General features: G+C 36.3%; 1 protein-coding gene across 3 annotated transcripts in view; it reads left to right on the top strand.

Moving 5' to 3' along the window:
* phkb (phosphorylase kinase, beta) overlaps nucleotides 1-21222 on the top strand; it is a 117948-nt gene that overhangs the window by 87140 nt on the left and 9586 nt on the right. For 2 of the 3 annotated variants that reach the window (XM_088333953.1, XM_088333951.1), the window contains 7 exons: nucleotides 3557-3639; nucleotides 3787-3877; nucleotides 4959-5017; nucleotides 5095-5257; nucleotides 7199-7280; nucleotides 10377-10434; nucleotides 17234-17324. In XM_088333953.1, coding sequence (XP_088190079.1) covers nucleotides 3557-3639; nucleotides 3787-3877; nucleotides 4959-5017; nucleotides 5095-5257; nucleotides 7199-7280; nucleotides 10377-10434; nucleotides 17234-17324 — 627 coding nt within the window. Of the gene's footprint in view, nucleotides 1-3556; nucleotides 3640-3786; nucleotides 3878-4958; nucleotides 5018-5094; nucleotides 5258-7198; nucleotides 7281-10376; nucleotides 10435-10551; nucleotides 10643-17233; nucleotides 17325-21222 lie in introns of all 3 variants that reach the window. The other variant, XM_088333952.1, reaches the window with a different exon arrangement.

A 21222-nucleotide genomic window follows, 5' to 3' on the forward strand; every position in this document is an offset into this window, starting at 1 on the left:
CAATATATCTCTGCAAACTGGCCTTCTCTCCTGTTCTCGTAGAAGGTCAAAATAGTAAAGCTGTTTAAGGTTTACAGTGTGCTAACTCGTTTGAAAGCTTTATTTAAACGACAGGCTGGCCATAAAATGGTTACAATCGTGGCGGGGATAAAAATATACAGTGTGAAAATGAGCCGTGATGAAGAGGGTCATCAAATTGTCAAATAAACGGATGACAGCGAATGTATCGTGATTAACATCAAGTAGGAAAAAGCTGACAAAAGTAATGTGATCGTTGGTCATTCATTGTCTTATTTGTGTATTTCAAACTTTATTTTTTAGTTGCTTAGCGTGTAAGACTACCGAAGGGGTTCCCTGATATTATTATGCAAATTTTGCACATTGAGAAAAAACAAATCCACTTCAAAGGTTGGCCATTTTGTGAGATTGTATTGAGTGGTAATGAAATCCCAGCTGCTCTGACATCAACGAATGACCAATCATAGTTCTTCTTCAAAAAGCTGGTTAGCCATGATTGGTGGTTACTAAAACCCTGAAAAACTGTCATGTCATCATCAAGCGATACCAGCTCCCAAAATGGCCGCCCACAGTGAGTGGATTAAACAAGGTGGATTTTGCTCAGTAACTTACAAACACAATATTAATCAAAATGTCATCTTTTGACTAGTTGTGTGCCATGCTATAATGTATTGTCAGGAAATATTTTTCGCTTAAATATTTGTATAACAATCGCTGAAAATATTTCCATCTGGCCAAGGTAATAACGTCATTGGAGTTTTCAAGGCAATTCTTGTTTTTATGATGAAAAACTTATGTTTTCCAAAATAAAAGCATGGAATGTTAGAAATAATGAAGTAAAATGATCAAATCTATACATTTGAACAAGTAGATTGCACTACTATTAAAAATAATCTCAAGTTTAAAATAATAATTAAAAATTAAAACAGGCAGGCTATTATGTTTATTTTTATAAAACTATGTAAGAAAATTAGTTTTTTATATCAACTTTAAAAATGATAAATCAGGTCATGATATACATTGAAAAAAAATCAGAATATACAATGAAGACAACCTTTTTTGCAAAAAGACTTAAATTATATTACAATGTTTTTTCAATCACATATTTTAGAGGAAAAAAAGCTACGATGTTATAATAGTTTACATAAAACATGGATTTTTCAAATCAATATGTATAAAAAGTTCAAGAAAAATACACAAAGAAACATATTTTATTGTCCCAAAAATTTGGTGCATAATATTATTTAAAAAAAAAGTATTTACAACATTGCTTTAAATTGAATCCTTGCTATAACGCAGTTTACTTTTCACGTCGTGCATTATGTTCTGCATTCTGATTGGCTAAACCGTCTCCCTGCTTTCAGTTCACATTGACGATTAAAATTCTATTTGACTACAGTACAGTAGTTATTTGTAAAAATCAAAAAAAACATGTTTAAACTGTACTTTTATTTGTTAAAGAAATGCTTGAGCCTGGAAAAAAAGTTGTTTTTTTTTGTGTCAGTTTCAACAGTTTATTATACAATATAGCAGGGGTCTCCAAATGCGGCTGTGGGTACCTGGGTGCCCCCTGAGAACAGTTGAGGTTCCCGGGGACCTTCTTTGAAAATAGCTCACCAGAGCTGGGTTATCGCAATTTTCTCGTAATTTTTTTTCTTTTACATTTTGAGTGAGTCTTTTTAACCCCATTTAATAATTAACCTAGCAATTACATAGTAATAATCTAACATGGTAATGTGCAATATTAGAAATTGAAATGCAAAAATTCAAGTTCATAAGCTTCTGGCTGAAAAAAATCTCAAGTATTGATAATTAGTTTAAAGAAATTATCAAAGAGAATATAACAAGATATATTCATCTATTAATGCAGATCATTTCATTTCATTTTCATTTTCATTTCATTTCATTTCATCTATTAAACAAATATATGTTTCCATATGGGCAGCACGGCGGCGCAGTGGTTAGCGCTTGTGCTGCACAGTTCATGTCATGGGAACCTGTCGTGGGTTCAAATCCAGCTCCAGACTTTCTGTGCGGAGTTTGTATGTTCTCCCCGTGCTTGCGTGGGTTTCCTCCGGGCACTCCGGTTTCCTCCCACATTCTAAAGACATGCATTTCAGGTGAATTGGCCGGTCCAAATTGTCCCTAGGTGTTAATGAGCGAATGAGTTGTCTGTCCCTGTGTGCCCTGCGATTGGCTGGCAACCAGTTCAGGGTGTCCCCTGCCCACTGCCCGATGATTGCTGGGATGGGCTCCAGCCCCCCCGCGACCCTAATGAGGATAAGCGGTACGGCTGATGAGATGAGATGTTTCCATATTTGTAATGATTTATTTCATATGAAATACAACAAACTAAACTTAAACTTATTTGTTTATAAAGCAAATGAGCAAAATATGTGCAGGTTTTTGCTATTTTGCAAGCTATCTAGTTGGTGTTTTACATTTGTGCATGCTTTATCTAGCTAAAATTGTACCCTTTTTTGCTAGTCATCAAGCTAAAGTTTGGCCTTCTTTCTAGCTAGCTAACTTTTTTATTAGCTTTCTATCAGGCTATTTAGTTGCCTTTTTTACTCTTCTAGATAGCTATCCAACTCCCTTTCTGGCTACCTACCAAGCTACATCTAGCTATTTAGAAAGCCATCTAGCTAAGTTGCTATCTCAGAAATTCAGATCACTTGGTGCCCTTTTTCACTAATTAGTAACAAACAGTGGTTTGCAGCTTGAAAAAAGTTGGAGACCCTTGCAATAGAGTGTTTATTTGTATAATGAATATTAAATCAGTCTAGTAAAAATGAATGTTCGCTGTATTTAAAACCACGGATCAAGGTACGGGAGCTTGAGCCACATACCTCCAGCATCAAGGTCCCACTTGTCAGCCCTACCTCTGAGATGTGAAGAATATGTCTGTTTTGTGCTTATGGCTTGTACAAGTAACCTGTATTGTTTTGTACTAAGAAATAACCATTTCATGAAATAATATGCTGTATAAAGATAGGTAAAGTTGAGTTTAACTTACTTTTGGGAGATACACTTCAAGAGCGTCCTGAACATTTTCTCAATCGCATCATTCTTTCTTATTCCACTTTCATTTCAAAAGAAACGGCTCGCCTCTTCTTTACACTTTACACCAACCATATTGAATGGATGCCCGAGATATTAAAGTATCAAAACCTCAAAGTTCTTAGGGCGTTGGAGACTCAGTACAGTATGTTTACACGCGAACTGAGAAGAGGAACTAGGTTTTTTCTTTGGGGTGGATGCTGGGTGACCTCTCACTGTGCCACCACTCGCTGGTAGCGGTGGAAAAAAGCACTACAGTACTGTCCTGTACTCGGAAAAAGGTACACACAATACAAAATCCAACTTACAGCAATGTCTAAGTATTTTTTGACGTCCCAAAGTAAATGTTTGTATCTACAGTTTATCGTAAGTCGAACAGTCGTAAGTAGGGGAGCGTCTGTATTCCAAATAATAATGTGGACAAAATGGTTTCGTTTGATTAAAAAGATAGAAATGTATTATTTGTTCTGTGTTGCAGAACGCTCTCCAGTTTATCAAGCAGTGTTGGAAGATGCAGGGACGTCCTCTCTTCTTGGTGCTCATCCACGAGGACAACATCAAGTAAAGGACCACCTGCAATCTTTATGCTTTTACAAAATACCAGAACAAAATAATAAGTCAGGATGAAAAAACGTTGTTATTGATGATGGAGGAAAGGGATGCAAAGGCGGGTTTGTTTTTGACAGATGATCTGACTTTTTTTCCCAGGGGAAGTCGCTTCAACCCAGTTCTGGATATGCTGGCGTCCTTCAAGAAGGGCCACATCGGAGGGGTCAAAGTTCACGTGGACAGACTTCAGGTTTGTAACATTGAGGTCAACATTGAGATAATGGGCTGTATTATTAAATGTTTAAACAATTTATGGTTGATAAAAACTGTGTATGACATTACAATAATGGAACGGTACGATTTTGGATAAAAAGTACCATCGGTGGTTTTTGCAAATAGCCATGTAGTGTTATTGTTGTTGTTCTTCGTCATTTTTAAAATGCTTTATATGTTAATAAGAGGAAAATAAACCATATATTGGTTGGTTAGATCCCCTAACCTCACGGGTCTTAGAGGCACCATTTCCTGTGGTGTGTCTTGGGAAAGTACAGCCTGGTGGGGCCCATCCCTGTCACAACCAGAACAGAGGGTAGACCCAAACGCGTAACGTTTTCATACCAACTTTCATATGAGAATCAAGGAAGTCAGGTGCGGGGAAACTAACAACAGCGATCCGGTGCTCGGTGGGCAGGAGGAGCAAGGAACTCACGGGATCGGAGCGTGGTCAGAATGCGGAAAAGAGTGGAGTTGCTGGGACGGGCGATCAGAGCGTGGTCGATATGCAAAAACGGTCAAATAGCCGGAGCGGGAGATCGGGAACACGAACGCTAGCGATTTGGTGATCGCTGGGCAGAAGAAGTGGGACTAAATAATAGATTAATACATATACATAGAGTAGTTTTCTCATAAATATTTAAATAAAATAAAAACATAAATGTAATGCATTAAAATGTAAAAAAATAAGCATCTAATTTTAAGGCTTATGGTTTTTTATTAGGCTATATCTCAATATACAAGAAAATGTTTGGTATTTAGAAAAACAATGATTATGAGGATTATGGAATTTCTCAAAATATTTTCTTTTGATCAAAACGTATAAAAATTAACAAGAGATGAGTATTATATAGCTCTGATTTCTTTCTGAAAAATATGCAGTGGGATGATTTCTCAATGTTTTTTTTGATCCCAGCAAATAGGGGGATATTTTATGAATATTTCATTTTCAAGCCCGCAAATGAGATATTTTCAGTCAAAAAGTGGAAACTTAATTTGCTCTTTTTATTTTAGTTTTTTAGTACTTTTTGTTCAAATATTATAATTATATCATGCAGACACTGATTTCTGGCGCCGTAGTGGAGCAGTTGGACTTCCTGCGTGTCAACGAGGCCGAGTAAGAACCTCAGCAGGCACTTGATGTGGTACTTCTCCATCGCATTGATTTTTCTTTCTGGGTAAACGAACAAAAAGGATCCCGGAGTTCAGGAGCTTCGAGGAGCTAGAACTTCCCAAACACTCCAAAGTCAAGCGGCAAACCAGCACGCCCAACGCTTCCAATTTGGAGCAGCAGCCCGAGATTAACATGGACGAGTGGATGAACAAGCCAACAGACGAAGTCCTTCAGAAATTCCATGTAAGTAAACAATTCTTACATAAACAGTAAAATGGTTTATTATTTTTCTTTTTATTTTAGGTATTTTATTGCATGTTTATCCCGGAGTTCCACATCTAATCTTGTTGTTAACAATGTACACTGCGGTTCAATCAACGACGACAAAGACATTTCTTTTTAAATGGGAAACCATTTAGCCACTTGCTGTTAGCTAAAAATGACAAAAAAATATTCAACCACAATGTATTTTTTTTAATTTCTTTAGACCTCATTCACTCATTCAGTGCCATAACTTGGGAAAACCTTTTCAGAAGAATTATCCCTGAATGCCAAAACATAAAAATACATTATTAAACTATTTCAAAGGCTTTGGCGCTGCTGATCAGTAAGTATCAGGCCTCTGGGAACAATTTCAGTATGATAAATAACAATCTAATGGCAGGAATGGCTTTGATTGGATCATTCTCAACACACTTCATGCTTTGTTTTGTTTCCTGTATCCACTCTGACGCGGTATTGCAGTGTATTGTTAGCCGACATGCAGTGCACGCGCAGTTTGGTGAGAAAAAAATGAAGACATTTCAGGATACAAAGCTTGCTACTTTTCCCCTCATTATTCATCATTCAAAACGTTATTAAAAAAATTTCAGCAATTTAAGCAAATAATCAGACTTAATTGTTTAAAAAAGAATAAGTTCCAAGTTATGGTAGGTTGCAACTGAAATAATGTGTTACTACAATACATTGTGATTAATAAAATTATTTATGTTTGATAAAACTAAAATGTATGCTTACTTATAAAGAAAACCCTGGTTTGTGACTAAAAAAACATTGCTTAATTGTCAGATAATTTTGCTTCCTTTAGTTTTCTTTGCTTGTTTTTTAAGAAAAGAAAATATAATACATTAAAACTGAAAAAAATAAATTAATTAGTTGCTATTGGTCAAATATGATATTTATGTAAATACTCCTCTATTTATTTTTATGCTTAAAGATAGTATTTCATTACTATATTTTTTTGAAAAAATAAAAATAAAGACTGACTCATTTTCAAGTCAACAAATATATGAATATGTGTTGCCTTAACAGAGATTGTAGAGATTTTTTTTTTTGGGTTGCGAATACTTTGGGCTTTAAAAAGCAATCCAGCATTTCATTCAAATATCAAACTTTATTACCAAAAAAATATATACTTTTAAAGGTTAGTCGGTTGCTCCAGGTATAATTACATGCACTGCTATTAATGATATACATTGAAAATATGCACTACTTTTTGACCCTGAAAAAAATTACCATGGGCCGATAATTTTGCTTGTTTTATTCATTTATGCATTTATTAATGAATTCATTTTCTGAACTGCTCATCCTTACTGTAGTATGTTTTTCTGTTTTTTTTCACTGCATATATTTTTAGAAAAGAAATACTTTAAAATAATAATACAAAACAAAACTTATCTGTTGTCAGCAAAATCTGATAATTTTAATTTGAATAAATGATGATTACGTTTTTTAAAAATACATTTTCCTAATTATTGTTTCCAAAAAATAAAAATAAGTACAAAAAACATCGACCCCCCCAAAATTATTTCGATTTCTAAAATGTTTTTAAAAAGTGTCCCGTTAAGAAAAGAAAAAAAAAAACCATTTCCCTAAAGGAGATCGTATTAAATACTATGCAACACTACAAAACAAAGTGTCCCGTAAAAGTGTACGCCAGCAAAAAGTTGAGAGCGAGCGCGTTGCCGTCGCGCATGAGAATGCCGTGTTTATCTCCCCCATTTCACGCATATTCCCGCCTTAATTCCCTTGGAAATGAGGCGATTCGCATAATTATCCATTATCGCCATGCGAGGCACAGAGTGGCCTCATTACAATTTCATGGCTACGTTTTGCGATGGGTAAAATCACGCATCTTGTTTTTTGTCTGTACACAGTATGGATTAACTCCATTTTCTCATACAGGATTGCGACTGCTTGGCTAGCCAGGCACAACTTGCCGGAATCTTGCTCCGGAGGGAAGGATCGCATTTTATCACTAAAGATGGTAGGTTTAATATACCGTATTTTTCGGACTATAAGGCGCAGGTTTTTTCATAGTTCTGCTGAAGGTGCGACTTATACTCCGGTGAGACGTGTACATTTTTATTTAGTTAGGTCATAGCTTTCTATTACCGGTATTGTACAGACGCTCACCTACTTACGACCATTTGACTTACGAAAAATGGTATAAACGAACATTTTTTGGGGACGTTGAAAAATATCCGGACATTGCTGTAAGGTGGATTTTGTATTGTGAACACCTTTTTCCGAGTACAGTACTGTAGTGCTTCCTTCCGCAGTGTGGCGCTGAGAGGTCACCCTGAAGAAGAAATCCGGCTTCTACTTCCTAGTTCGTGTAAACACACTGCACTGTATCTCTAGCACGCTAAAAACTTTGACATTTATATTGTTCAATATCTCCATTGAATCCATTCGATATGGTTGGTGTAAAGTGTAAGGAAGAAGCGAGCCATTTCTTTTGAAACAAAAGTGTAATAAGAAAGATTGATGCGGTTGAGAAAATGGTTGGATCGCTTTTTTTCGCCCTCTTTCTACCACGAAGGAGGAAATAGTCTAACTGTTGAAGCCATCTTCCACAAGTAATTTAACTTCACTTTATCTTTGCAGAACATATTATTTTTTGAAATCTTTATTTTTTAGTATGAAACTATACAGGTTACTTATACAAACCTTAAACATCCAAAATATAGCACTGAAGCAACTTCCGAACAAATTCAACCTACGAACGATTGTCCGGATATTTCGTTCGTAAGTAGGGCAGCGTCTGTACATCACTTCACATGTTTTTTTTCACATCAAACCACAAGAGGGCGCTCTAAGCCTCTGTTGATAATTCCAACCTTGCCCTGTTGTATGAGGGACATTTTTCGAAGCAGAAAGAGGAAGCAAAGCGGCTTATCGTCTTCCCCCTGAGTTGGAGTTGTTTACCGGTAAAAGTGAAACCGAGGGTGAATATGTCATTGGAATTAGTGATTTTGACTAAGACTGATAGTTTGATAAGCATTTTCTTTATGCTAAAGTTACATGAATAACTCAATACGCTACAGCGTTACTCACAAGCATGTTTAAGATATGCACGTACATGTGCTGTAGTATACCCTCTTCTCTATTTTATTTTAATTTAAAATCACAATTCAAGATGGCATGTATGTTCTGGTGTTGGATTTTATCAAATACATTTTTAACAAAAAATGTGACTCATGCTCCGAGTGTGACCTAAACATGTTTATTCATTTTTCGTTATGCATTTCTAGCTGGTGTTCATTTATTTAACAACATTGTAGTACTGTTTTGATAAAAAGAAGCCCGCCACCCAAAATCATATCGTATTATTACCTTAACAATATTCCAATACTTTCAGAGAGTAAAGAGTTCATTTCCATGAAAAAAAAAACGATAGAAAAACAGGTGTACAAGTGATCTAAGTAAGGTTTTTTTAAACCAATGTTTGTTTTTAGGGAAAATAAAAGATATGTATTTTTAACTGAATTGTAATTTAAAAATAAAAAGATTAACGAATTTCATTGTGATTTATGTATGTTTTAATGACAACAAGATTAAACCTTATGCCATATGAAAGAAATTAATAACACCAGGACTATTTTATGAAATGAAATGAAATGAAATGATCTGCATTTATATAGCGCTTTTCAAGTCAATGACTTCCCAAAGCGCTTTACAATGTGCTCCACATTTCCCAATAGCGGCCTTGCAGCCATGTAAGGCGCTAACCTGCTTATTGGGGGTCTTAGGGGTTCAGTGTCTTACCCAAGGACACTTCGACATGTAACACGGACGAGTCGGGATTCGAACCGGGATCACTTGATCCCAAGACGAGCGCTCTACCTCCTGAGCTACTGCCGCCCAACGCACGTCTAGTAGTGCAAAGTGCAGTCTATTTTGGTACTTTTTATTTTCTTCTGCTATTTTTGTAGAGTGGGAAAGCTAAATGCTGCATAAATAAGTAAATTCATCAATCAATACATGTATACATACAAAAATAAATATATGGACAAATACATAAATAAATACATAAATGGACAAATACACGATTAAATACATAATGGACAAAAAATGAAAAGTTAAAACAAAGAAAAATAAATCTATTTTTTAAATGATAAGAAAATATAATAAATGATTTAGAAATAGTAGAAATATAAATTATCAATTAAAAATAATGATTGAATAAAGGGAAATGTAGTGCCACTGGCACATATTCATTTTTTCTTTTTGATTATAATTTTTAATAGAAGATACATAAAAAACAAGGATGGATACAAATCCAAGAGCCAAAATACAACATTGGGCGAAAAATAATCACAAAATATAACAATAATAACAAATAATTACTTATTTATTGTAAAAATTATTAAAAACAGTTTGGCTCCACCAGTTAATACTTTTAATCATAATTTTTACTGTATTTTTCAATGTATTCGACCGTATCTCATTGTAAAATGTGAAGAATATGAAATGAAAATGAAATGATCTGCATTTATATAGCGCTTTTCAAGTCAATGAAGACTTCCCAAAGCGCTTTACAATGTGCTTTACATTTACCAATAGCGGCCGTGCAGCCATGTAAGGCGCTAACCTGCTTATTTGGGGGCATTAGGGGTTCAGTGTGTTACCCAAGGACACTTCGACATGTAACACGGAGGAGCCAGGATTCGAACTGCGATCTCTTGATCCCAAGACGAGTGCTCTACCCCCTGAGCTACTGCCGCCCCAATGCATTAATGTAAAATGAAATATACATACATAGAAAAATGAATACATATTACAATAAAAATATAAAAATGATTAATCTTGAAAATAAATAAAAGTTAAAAAAACTGACAAATAATTTTGCTGATTTCAATTATTATGTAATGTGTTTTACCTTATTTTTAATGAGAAAATGTATGTAAAAAAAGGGCAAAATTATCTTTTTTCTTATTTAAAAAAGACATCAATCCTAACTGAGTAGCACGGTGCTATTAGCACCTGGCAGGTCACAGATCATTTTCCCTAACTTTTGTAAAATAAGAAAAACATACATGAAATGATGAAAACAGGTCATGATTTTTTTTTCTTGCAGAAAACTTAATAGAAGAGCTGGAACGGATCTACCGACAAGCCGGGACCCGGAAACTTTGGTCTGATGTTCATGAACAAACACACTCACAAACACTTTCACACACACAAGCAAAACACACAAAGTCATGCACGCGAACACGCTCATTTAACAGAATGTTGTTTTTAACGCGGCGCAGGCTAGCGGTGCGCGACGCCGCCGCCTTCACCAAGAAGTTGGCCAGCTCGATTGCGCCTCACATTACCTCCATACTTGTAAAGGGCAAGCAGGTAACAGGTCGCAGTAAAGCCGCAGTCTGCATGCTAGCCGTTAGCGGCTCGCTTAACGCCGGGCTAACAGGCTACGTGCAAAGCAGGTTAGCTGGATCGGCTTCGTTGCGAAAGGCAACGTAGCGCTGACGTGGGTTTGGTTTGGCCTACAAGAGGCCGTTTGAGAAGTAAATCATACTTGTTCTCACATAAAACATCTTACTCTCACTCATGCACATTTATACTTTCATACAGTAACGGTCATACACATGCTCAAACACTATTACGCTCTCTCATAAGTTCGTGGGTGGTAGGTTCCCTTAACCACACGGGTTATAGATGCACCATTTCCTGTGGTGTGTCTCAAGCAAGTGCACCCTGGTAGTGCCCATCCATCTCCAGGCTCAGTCTCTCATACACACTACTTTACTCTCTCTCACATACTATTATACTCTCAAACACTCACTACTATACTCTCTCTCTCAGACTACTATACTCTCATACACACACTACTATGTGTTCACGACATAATACCAAACTCTCACACACTTACTTCTATATTCCCACACAAGCACACTACTTTAGACTCTCACACATACTACGATTCTTTCTTACACACCATTATAATTGCTATTACAACAGTGGGTTTCAAACTTAGTGTAATGATCACCTTACCTCTTAGTGTTGTATTACTTTAGGCACGGTGCGCACTGATTCGTGTATATATATACTGTAAGTCAAGTCAAGTCAAATTTATTTATATAGCCCTTAATCACAAAAATGTCTCAAAGGACTGCACAGGATTACAGTTACAAAATGACACAATTACCTGATCTTAAACCAGCATGCGGGCAAGGAAAAACTCAAAAACCTCAGTTTGAGGAGAAAAGAGAAACCTTGAGAAAGGACCTCACATGTGGTAATCCCCCTTCCAGGATTGACCAGGGTGAATTACAGTTAGCATTACTGTACACATAATAGTAAACATAAGGTAAGATGTTGAAAATGTCCGGAAAGTGCATGACATCAACGACGCCCCCAGCCTGCAAACCAGTCCAGAAAGTCTATGACGGCCACGACGCTGCCTCCCGTCTCTGCCAGCTGGTAAATGCAGGGGTTGACATGCTTCAGGTCAGACGCTGGTCCGCTGACCCATCCCAAATCATCCTTCTCCTTCGTATCAGCCAGGCAGGCGTCGGAAAAAGACAGGACAAAACAGAATATGAGGTGGGCATCAATCATACGCTTTGGAATAGAAGTGTGTCTTAAGCCTCGATTTAAAAACTTCCGTTGAGGTTGCAGATCTTATCTCCAGAGGCAGGGCGTTCCATAACACCGGGGCCCGGATGGAGAACGCTCTCGAGCCCGCAGACTTCTTGGCTCTCGGAGTCACAAGTAGACCGGCATTTTCCGAGCGCAGACTCCGTGCAGGAACATAGGGGGAAATCAAATCGGAGAGATAAGAGGGTGCAAGCCCATGCAAACATTTATATGTTAATAAGAGAACCTTAAAGTCACATCTTAAGTGGACTGGGAGCCAGTGCAAGATGGCCAATACAGGAGTAATATGCTCAAACTTTTTGGTCTTAGTCAAAAGTCTAGCTGCCGCATTCTGAACCAGCTGCAAACTTTTAATGCTAGACATCGGGAGACCAGAAAGCAATACATTACAGTAATCAAGCCGAGAGGTAATAAACGCATGAATTAAAATCTCTGCATCTGCAGTTTGATGTCAAACTGGAGTTGCTCCCAGTACAGTAGTTTATTTGAGAAAGTATATTAGTGTATGTAAGAGAGTATAGTAGTATTCGTGTGACAGCATAGTGTGTATATGGGAGTATAGTAATATATGCTAGAGAGTATAGTAGTAGTGTGTATGAGCGTATAGTTGTTATATAAGAGAGTATAGTAGTGTGTATATGAGAGTATAGTAGTATATATGAGAGAATATAGTAGTATTTGTGCAAATACGAGTATAGTAGTTAATATGAGAGAGTATAATAGTATTTATGAATATGCATATGACTGTGTCCCTGTGACAGTATAGTTGTGCATGTAATAATAATAATAATAATAATAATAATAATAATACATTATATTTTGAAGTGCCTTTTAGGACACCCAAGGTCGCCGTACACATAAGTACGACACCACAATAAACGAAGAGTAAAACAAGAGTTAATCAAGCAAGTAATAAATAGCAAATAAAACACATTAGAATTAAAAGGGGCGGTATGCAAGGCAGATGGTCAAGAGAAGGCTAGTCTGAAGAGGTGAGTTTTGTGTCCGGATTCGAAGCTGGACAGTGTTGCAGACTTTCGGAGGTCAGGCGGCAATGAGTTCCAGAGCTGGGGGGGCCGAGCGACTGAAAGTGAGAGTATGATGTTTAATTCGAAAGCAAGTATGATTTACTTCTCAAATGGCCCCTCATATTGGCCAGCTTGCTAGCTAGCCAGTCACCTTGCTCTCACCTCATTCACCATCACATGGCGGCTGCCATTGTTGGCTATTCTCAGACAGGGATTGGGACTTTTTTCCAACTAGTGAATCACTTTTCAAGTATGTACAGAGGAACCTCTTAAAATATTATAATTTTATCCAAGCTCAATTTTCATTAAGTAGCACATATAGATAAGTCTCTGTCATCAATATAATGGAGCAGTTGCAGAAGTGCTTTAATTTCATTGTCTGTTCGCTGAATTGTTTTTATAGGCTTTTGTATTGGGACAAAAATTTGTTCCCAGAGTGGCAGAAAATGTCAGTCATTTAAGTATTGTTTACCATATTTTACTTTGTTTTTAACTTGTTTTGATGCTTAATTGAGAAAAGTAACACTTAAAATAAGTAAAAACGACCTATATGGTGGTTAGCAGATCATTTTGATCATTTGAGTATTTTTGTTTCTACTTTTAATATTTTAAACGTGTTTTTCTTGTTAATGAATAAATGAAATAAGAAAAAGTGTCCCCGTTTATTTTTTAATTATTTTTTTAAGTTAATAAAAAATAAATTTTGAAAGGAAATATCTGCTATCTGCCATGTTGAATCCAATTTATTTTTTTGAAAATCATTTTACATATTTTACAGGGAAATAAGATAAACCATTTCATAAAAAGGGAAAACAATAATTGAAATGAGCAAAACCTCCTGGGTTGATAAACAAACAAAAACTATAGAAGGTTATCTTTTTTCAAATACTATCAGAAAATGAATTGATAACCCATTAGCAGATCATTCTGCTCATTATTAGCATTTCTTATTCGTAGTGTTGTGTTTTGTTTTTATCTAAAATAATACGTTTTGCTGAAAAAGATTACAATAATCTTATTTCGCAGATATTTTTCTGTAGTGTAGAAATGTGAAAATGTGGTCAATTAGTCCAAAATCCGTTCCACCAAAAAAAAGCAAGTTGTTCTTTAGTGTTTATATTTGTGAGACATTTTAAAAACGTTTTTTTCTTGGGTTAGGGTTGGGAAATAAAATCAGGAAAATATTTCTATGTAGTGGTTGCTTATTTTAATTTTATATATATATATATATATATATATATATATATAAAATATAAACATGTAATAAAATAATAAATAAAAATAAGCTTAATCATTTGTGATCTGCTAAATAAAAAAAATCATACTTAAGTTAAATAAACCAAAATAGACTTAAAACTAGAAAGAATTGGCATATAATTTTAGTTTTTGTAGTGTAAATGTATTCTTCAGAGGTTGGGACATTTTACATGCATTTGCCACCTTGCAAATATAATTGCTTATTTAAAATATTATTTTCCTATTATACAAATTATTTTTTAGTAGAATAAGAACAATATACTTAAAAAAGGCACAATTATCTGTCATTTGCCATAAACAATCAAATAATGAAGGGAAATTACATAATAATTACAATGAGCAAAATGATATGTTACTAGAAATTTTTTTTTTGCAATGTGGTTGACATTAATTTTTGATGTTTTTCATATTTCCATATGACCGCATCTTGAGATGTCCAAATCATGTAATGGCGGCTGTGTGGTTAGCGCGCATCCCTAGGGTGCAGAGGCTCAGGGTTCAAGTCCTGCTACCGCAGCCTCTCCGTGTGGAGTTTGCATGTTCTCCCTGTGCTTGCGTTGGTTTCCTCCGGGCACTCCGGTTTCCTCCCACTTTCCAAAAAAAACATGCATGTCAGGTTAATTGGCCGGTCCAAATTGTCCCTAGGTGTGAATGAGCGAGCGAATTGTCTGTCCCTTTGTGCCCTGCGACTGGCTAGCAACAAGTTCAGGGTGTCCCCTGCCCACTGCCCGAAGATAGCTGGGATGGGCTCCAGCACCCCCGCGACCCTACTGAGGATAAGCAACGCAAATAATGGATGGATTTGTTAATCAGCAGTCAATGAAAAAATCCACAAATCCACAATTGAATTAAAATAAAATCAGAAAAAAGGCTGATGGAAAAAAACTTAAAGCTTATCTTTGCCCCTGCTTAACTGTCTTGACACCTTCCACACTAGTATATTCAAAAAAATGAATCAGAATTACAGAATAAAAAATCATATAGGAAGAGAGGTTCCACTGTAGATGTATTGAATCATTTTGAAATGATACTGACCCAATTTACTGTAATACCAACCCAATAGAAGGTTTGCCTCATGGTTTGTGTATGAAGTTGTGTGGTAGCCCGACTGACACGGACAACTTCTGCCCTTCTTTTTTTCGTCCATAGGCGTATTTGCACTCAGAGGCGTCAAAGAGAAGGGCAAGAGAACGCCCCCAGATTGTTTTTTTTTGTTTTGTTTCTCCCCGCTTGGAAATAGTATCAGCGCTCCGGGTTCAATTTACTTTCTCATTTCCCTAACATTGGCCAGCAAGTGAAGCTTGAAATAGGTTGGCCAACAAAGTGTCTGCGGATTGACACCCCATCATGCCTCATAAACGCTGCAGAGCTGATGCTTTTTATTCATTTGCGCTCTTCTCGTGTTCCTTCGCTGAATATCATCACACACAAACACACACGCACACCCATCATGCATCCCGGCTTATTATTGAAATGATTTAATTTCTTCGGCTTGGGCTCCACGGTTGTCGGTGGCAACGCCTGATGTTTTTCATCCTCAGAGGAGAAGAGGCACCCAAACCCGAATTTGACAAAAACGTTGCGAAAACGTTCGAATGTGACGCATAAACAAGTCATCTGCTTAATAATTGGAGAAGGCTGGCGCGGTTGGTTGTGTTATTCATGGTCGCATTGAGGCTGAAAATGATTGTTATTTGGGTGGGTTTAATATATGGTAGACCCCTGGGACATGGGCGTAACCAGATGGTTTTTGGGGTGCTTGCGCACCCACAAACTCAAGCCAAGCGCCGCCCAAAAATGATAGCATTTTAAAACTGTCTTTTCCTTGATAAGACAGGATAGGCTTGAATATGATGAAAAATGTTATATTTTAAATGTATCTTCTTTTTTTTTAATGTATTTTCTTTTTTTAAAGTAAAACAGAACAAACATATAAACAGTGCTGCGTCGGAAAAACTCCACTGCCTTGAAATGGTCCATTCAGTTTTTTGCATCCTTCTTATGTCGTATTTATGTCGTATTACTCAAGTTGTATTTTTTTTAATGTTTCTGTTGTCAGATGTTTGTAAAAATTGTGTAGTATTTTATAGTAGTACAATACTTTTATTTTGTAGTATTTCTACATTAGAATTTTTGCAGTATTGTTTTTGTAGGATATCTGTAGAGTTTTACTATAATTGTATTTTTATCGTATTTTTGTCGTAATACTTCTTTAGAAGTATTTCTGTCATAATGTTACGTTCATGTATTATATATTAAAGTAATACTGTAGTGGTATTTTTGTAGTGCTTCTGTGAAAGTATTTTTGAAGTATTTCCATACTAGTATCTTTTTCATATTTATTTAGTATTTTTGTAGTATTATAGTATTTTTCTGGTATTGGTTTTGTATTTCTGCAGTCAGATTTTTGTAGTACTTCTGTAGTATTTTATAGTATTACCGTACTTTTATTTTGTCATATTTTTTGAGTATTTCTATAGTATGTTTTCTGTATATCTATAATACTTTTGTAGTATTACTCTTGTTGAAATTTTGTAGTACTTAAACTAATTCTTTCGCCCTGACTTAAACTAATAGCATACTAGCATTGTTTATGGCATAGAACAATAGCAAGCAGGCATCTCAGAGACGAAACCCTACAAATGCTGGAACACTGCAAGGTTTGAATTTCGTACGTTTTTGGGAACGCAAAATAATGTGTTGTGAGGAAAATGCTGTACGGGGGGTTAAAAACACAAAAATACCCTTCCTAAAGAGAAAACATCCAGGTAGGGAAGCTGTAACCTGGGGGTCTACTGTTAAAGAAAACAAAGGTGTTCACTGATATTTTTGGGATCAAAAGTTCAAACTCTGCCGTCACATTTACTTACTTCGTTAATACGCTGCCCCCTGGTGGTTTGGAGTGTGATGTCGTCAAGTTATAATTCGCTAAATATGTTTCCCGACGTTAAACACCACCAAAAATTGGGAACTGACTTGTAAATTCTTCGTCTAAAGGTGCGCACCTTGCTGTTCTGCTGACACCCGATGTCTTTTCGTCCACTAGGTCCGTTGTCCGTCTTGCCGCCAGTCTGTTAACTAAGCTGGTGGACAGCCTTGCTCCCAGTATTACTAGTGTTTTAGTGCATGGCAAGCAGGTAAGTGGACACACTGGCACCAAATAGACACTGGATAAAATGGTCGATGTTTTTTTTTCCAGATTTAAAAATAACACACAAAAAAGATTTAATATAAATTTGCATCGTTCTTTAATGTATCTAGTTTTTAATATTTAGTGTTAGTGATAGAGATGTTTAATATCACTTTATTCCCACTCATGTACCAGTACTAGATGGAGTAACTACACAGCGAATGGGAAATCCTATAATTTAAACGATCGTGATACACATATATTGTTGCTGTCATGAGAAAAAACTTAACCTCGAAATTAAGTGTGTATTATCTATTCTAAATCTTCTCGTTTTTTGTGATTCAAATGTTATTTAAACAGTAATTGTTTTCTTTTCTTTTTTTTTCACGGATTTACAAAATTGTTCAACATAACAGGCAATCGTACATGTGTTTGTTTTTCTCCCAAATGCAAAGAAAACATAGATAATAAAAACTTGTGATATTCAATATTCTCAATTATACAATATACTCAATATTCATAAGGGCCCGGTTACACAGCCGTTTGCGTCTGAATCACGGCCAGAAATTTCTGCCTGTGAGGCAGACGCTGTTGGACGCTTTGAGATCCCCATACAGATGAGATACAGCAGTGCTTTACACGCGGTCGGAAATTCACACGCGGTTGGCAGCGTGAAAAAGTTTTGCGCTGCTCAAAACTTTAGGACCCGGTCACCAAGCCTTTCACGGACTTATCGAGGCTGAATCACGGCCAGAAATTTCGGCCCGTGAAGCAGACGATGTTGGACGCTTTGAGTTCGCCATATAGACGAGATACAGCAGTGCTTTACACGCGGTCGGAAATTCACACGCGGTTGGCCGCGCGAAAAAGTTTTGCGCTGCTCAAAACTTTAGACCACGTGTTAACCGCGGGCGGCACACGAGGTAATGACGCAGAAATGACGCGGAACGACGTGCTCTGGGCGCGGCCAGGGCGTGGTTACACATGGGTAGGACGCGAAATTTTAGCGGGTAATCGTGGGTGGAGCACGGTCATAGCATGTTCTGTGCCTGTATCGCGGTGTTATTACGTGAAATTAGCATGTTACGCGTGTGACGGTCAAACGCCTTTCTCCGCGTATATACAGCGCGATTTGCCGAGCACACGTCAGTTGTGCTCGAGACGTCAAGGGGTGGACATGGATCCCCGTCACCCTAGTGACCTCGTCTTAATCCATTTTTATTTCTTGACATTTCTTTTCATTTCATAACAAGATAATAAAATAAAAATGAAACACTATTACAATAATAACATATTGGCTTCTTCGGTGCCATAGCTTGAAATCTTGATCTTCACGGGACTGTGTCTTGAGCGGTTATGATTTCTACAGCCCGGTGTTATGCCGAGAAATGCATCCCTGCCGAGATTTGCATCCCCTCGCTACTACAACCACTTTTACCTCGTTTTATCTCACTTTTAGGGAATGTAATGGCGAACATATAACCAAATCCACTTCGTCTTGCATTTGTTGGGAATGTAATACAACATAAACCATTCCGTCTTTGTTTTTGTTGTGAACGTAATCGAACTTATTATGCAGAAATAAGCTTTATGGTAGAATAGAAAAAGGCAAAATAAACATGTTACCTGCTCAAAAGTGATTTGTATACGGCGTGCATTACTGTTTGATTACATTCACAACAAATACAAAGACGGAATGGTTTAAGTTGTATTACATTCCCAACAAATGCAAGACGAAGTGGTTTTGGTTATATGTTCGCCATTAAATTCCCTAAAAGTAATATAAAAGTGAGATAAAACGAGGTAAAAGTGGTTGCAGTAGCGAGGGGATGCAATTCTCGGCATAACGCCGGCTCGGCAGCTTTTATACCCGTGGTCCACACGAGAAAATTACGCGGATATGACGCGATGAGGAAAAAACAGTCGCCGGCGTCTGTTTTGCGGGCATACCACCGATGAACAGCGGGTTGGCCAATTTTGCTTATTTTCCATCGCGGGCAACCACGGGCAAAAAAAAACGCAAAATTTTACCCGCGATACAGACGCAAACGGCTGTGTGACCGGGCCCTAAAGAAGCAACCTCTCCGAACATACAAGCCTCTGAAAACAAAAACAAAAATAAAATAAATCAATAAAAAAATAAAAAAAGGAAAAAAAAAACAAAAAAAGGAGTAATTGTTTTTTAAATCTGTAAACATTATATATATCATTGCTTTCAGTTGAAAAAAAAATCTCAAATTCATTTTAGGGGAGGAGTAGTATTTTTTTTCTTCCTGGAAAAAAACTGTTATGTAAATTATTATATCATCAATATTTTTAATATAATTTCACATTTTAATGTTGCTTATTTTACTTCTTGTTAATTTGCTGAATATATTTAATTTAAATTCAAATCCATTCATTAAATTTGATTAATTTTATCCAAATTATTTCAATTTAAATACACTGTATAACCCATTCCTTTTCAATTTCCTGATTGATTAAAAACTCATTTAACACAAATTAAAATAGTTTGAAATCATTAATGTGTAAAATATCTCGTAATTCAAATATAAATTAGAAAACATTGTACTGTATTTTCTGCACTATAAGGCGCACCTAAAAGCCTTTATTTTTTTCAAAAACTGACCATGCGCCTTATAATACAGTGCGCCTTATTTATGGGTCAATATTAAGTCGCGAGGTCTCGCAACAAATAGAATTATAAAATAAAAATATGTCTGTATTTTTATCAATTATAATTGTTTACAGATTTATTGTAAAAAAAAAAAAACGAAAATAAAATAATTTTTTTGAGTTGATGTCAAAAGCCTTTTATATACAATATAGTATAGTCATTTAAGACATTATTTATTATTTTATTTTTGACAGTTGTTTTTTTTATAGCATTTATTTTTAAGGGAGCAAACTAAGGGAATGGATGAACTGAAAAGGAAAGGGGATATTGACATACTTTTAATGCAAATTGATGAGTTTGATTTTTAGTTTTAGTTTTCGAATAAATATTAAAGACACATTGTGTAATATTTTTGTAGTTCAACTGCAATCGTGTGCTAAAAAGCACAAGGAAGAAAACAAACTATGGAAACTCAAAGTGAATAAAACGCACTATCGTTTCGCCCAGCCTTTCACAAGTTTTTTTGTTTTTTTTTGTTTTAGGGTACCCTTAGCAGCAAGATGGTGGACAATCATGTCCCCCTCCCTCAAGTGGGACTTCATGTTATGTAAAATAAATACACCTTTCTTGACCTACGATTATTTAATATTATTGTACCTTTTTACGATTGTTTATGTAATTTTGCTTATAATTCAAATCAATAATGTTTTTCTTACAAGATATGATATTTTTTTACCGCTAGGAGGCACTTAATAACACACAGTGTCGTTTTAAGCGTTATTTTAAACCCTACGATTAGTTTTTTCCCCAGTGTGGCCCACATAACCACAACAATAACCGATCAGCTCCTTGATGACCACATTGTTCATTTTAATGTTAACCCTGAGCAAAATTGAAAAATAAAATCACATCCGGGCCCCTCGTGCCACTCCTCCTTGGGGAATGCGACGCCACCATATTCACACGCTTTTTCCATCCACGCCCAAAATATCCCCATGTTCCCGCCCGGTGCCGTTGTCTGCCGTCATAAGTGTTTGCCGAAGATTCGCCTCCTACTTTGGAGAGCCTCGCTTATCTGGGCTCATTTTTCATCTTTTTTCATACCCGTGTGAGCACTTTTAGCCTTTCATTATGTTCAAGTAGCTGAAGGTGTGCATCTGCATATAGATTGCCTCAACACAGGCTACTTGCACATTTTAGATCGCTTCTCATGCAACAAAATTTGAATATTTTCTGTTAAGAGAAAAACTGGAGACTTCTGCCGGGATAAAGTGTTTGTTGCATGACT

Source organism: Urocampus carinirostris, chromosome 4, assembly GCF_059441175.1.
Source record: "Urocampus carinirostris isolate Australia breed hairy pipefish chromosome 4, RoL_Ucar_1.0, whole genome shotgun sequence".
Classification (NCBI taxonomy): domain Eukaryota; kingdom Metazoa; phylum Chordata; class Actinopteri; order Syngnathiformes; family Syngnathidae; genus Urocampus; species Urocampus carinirostris.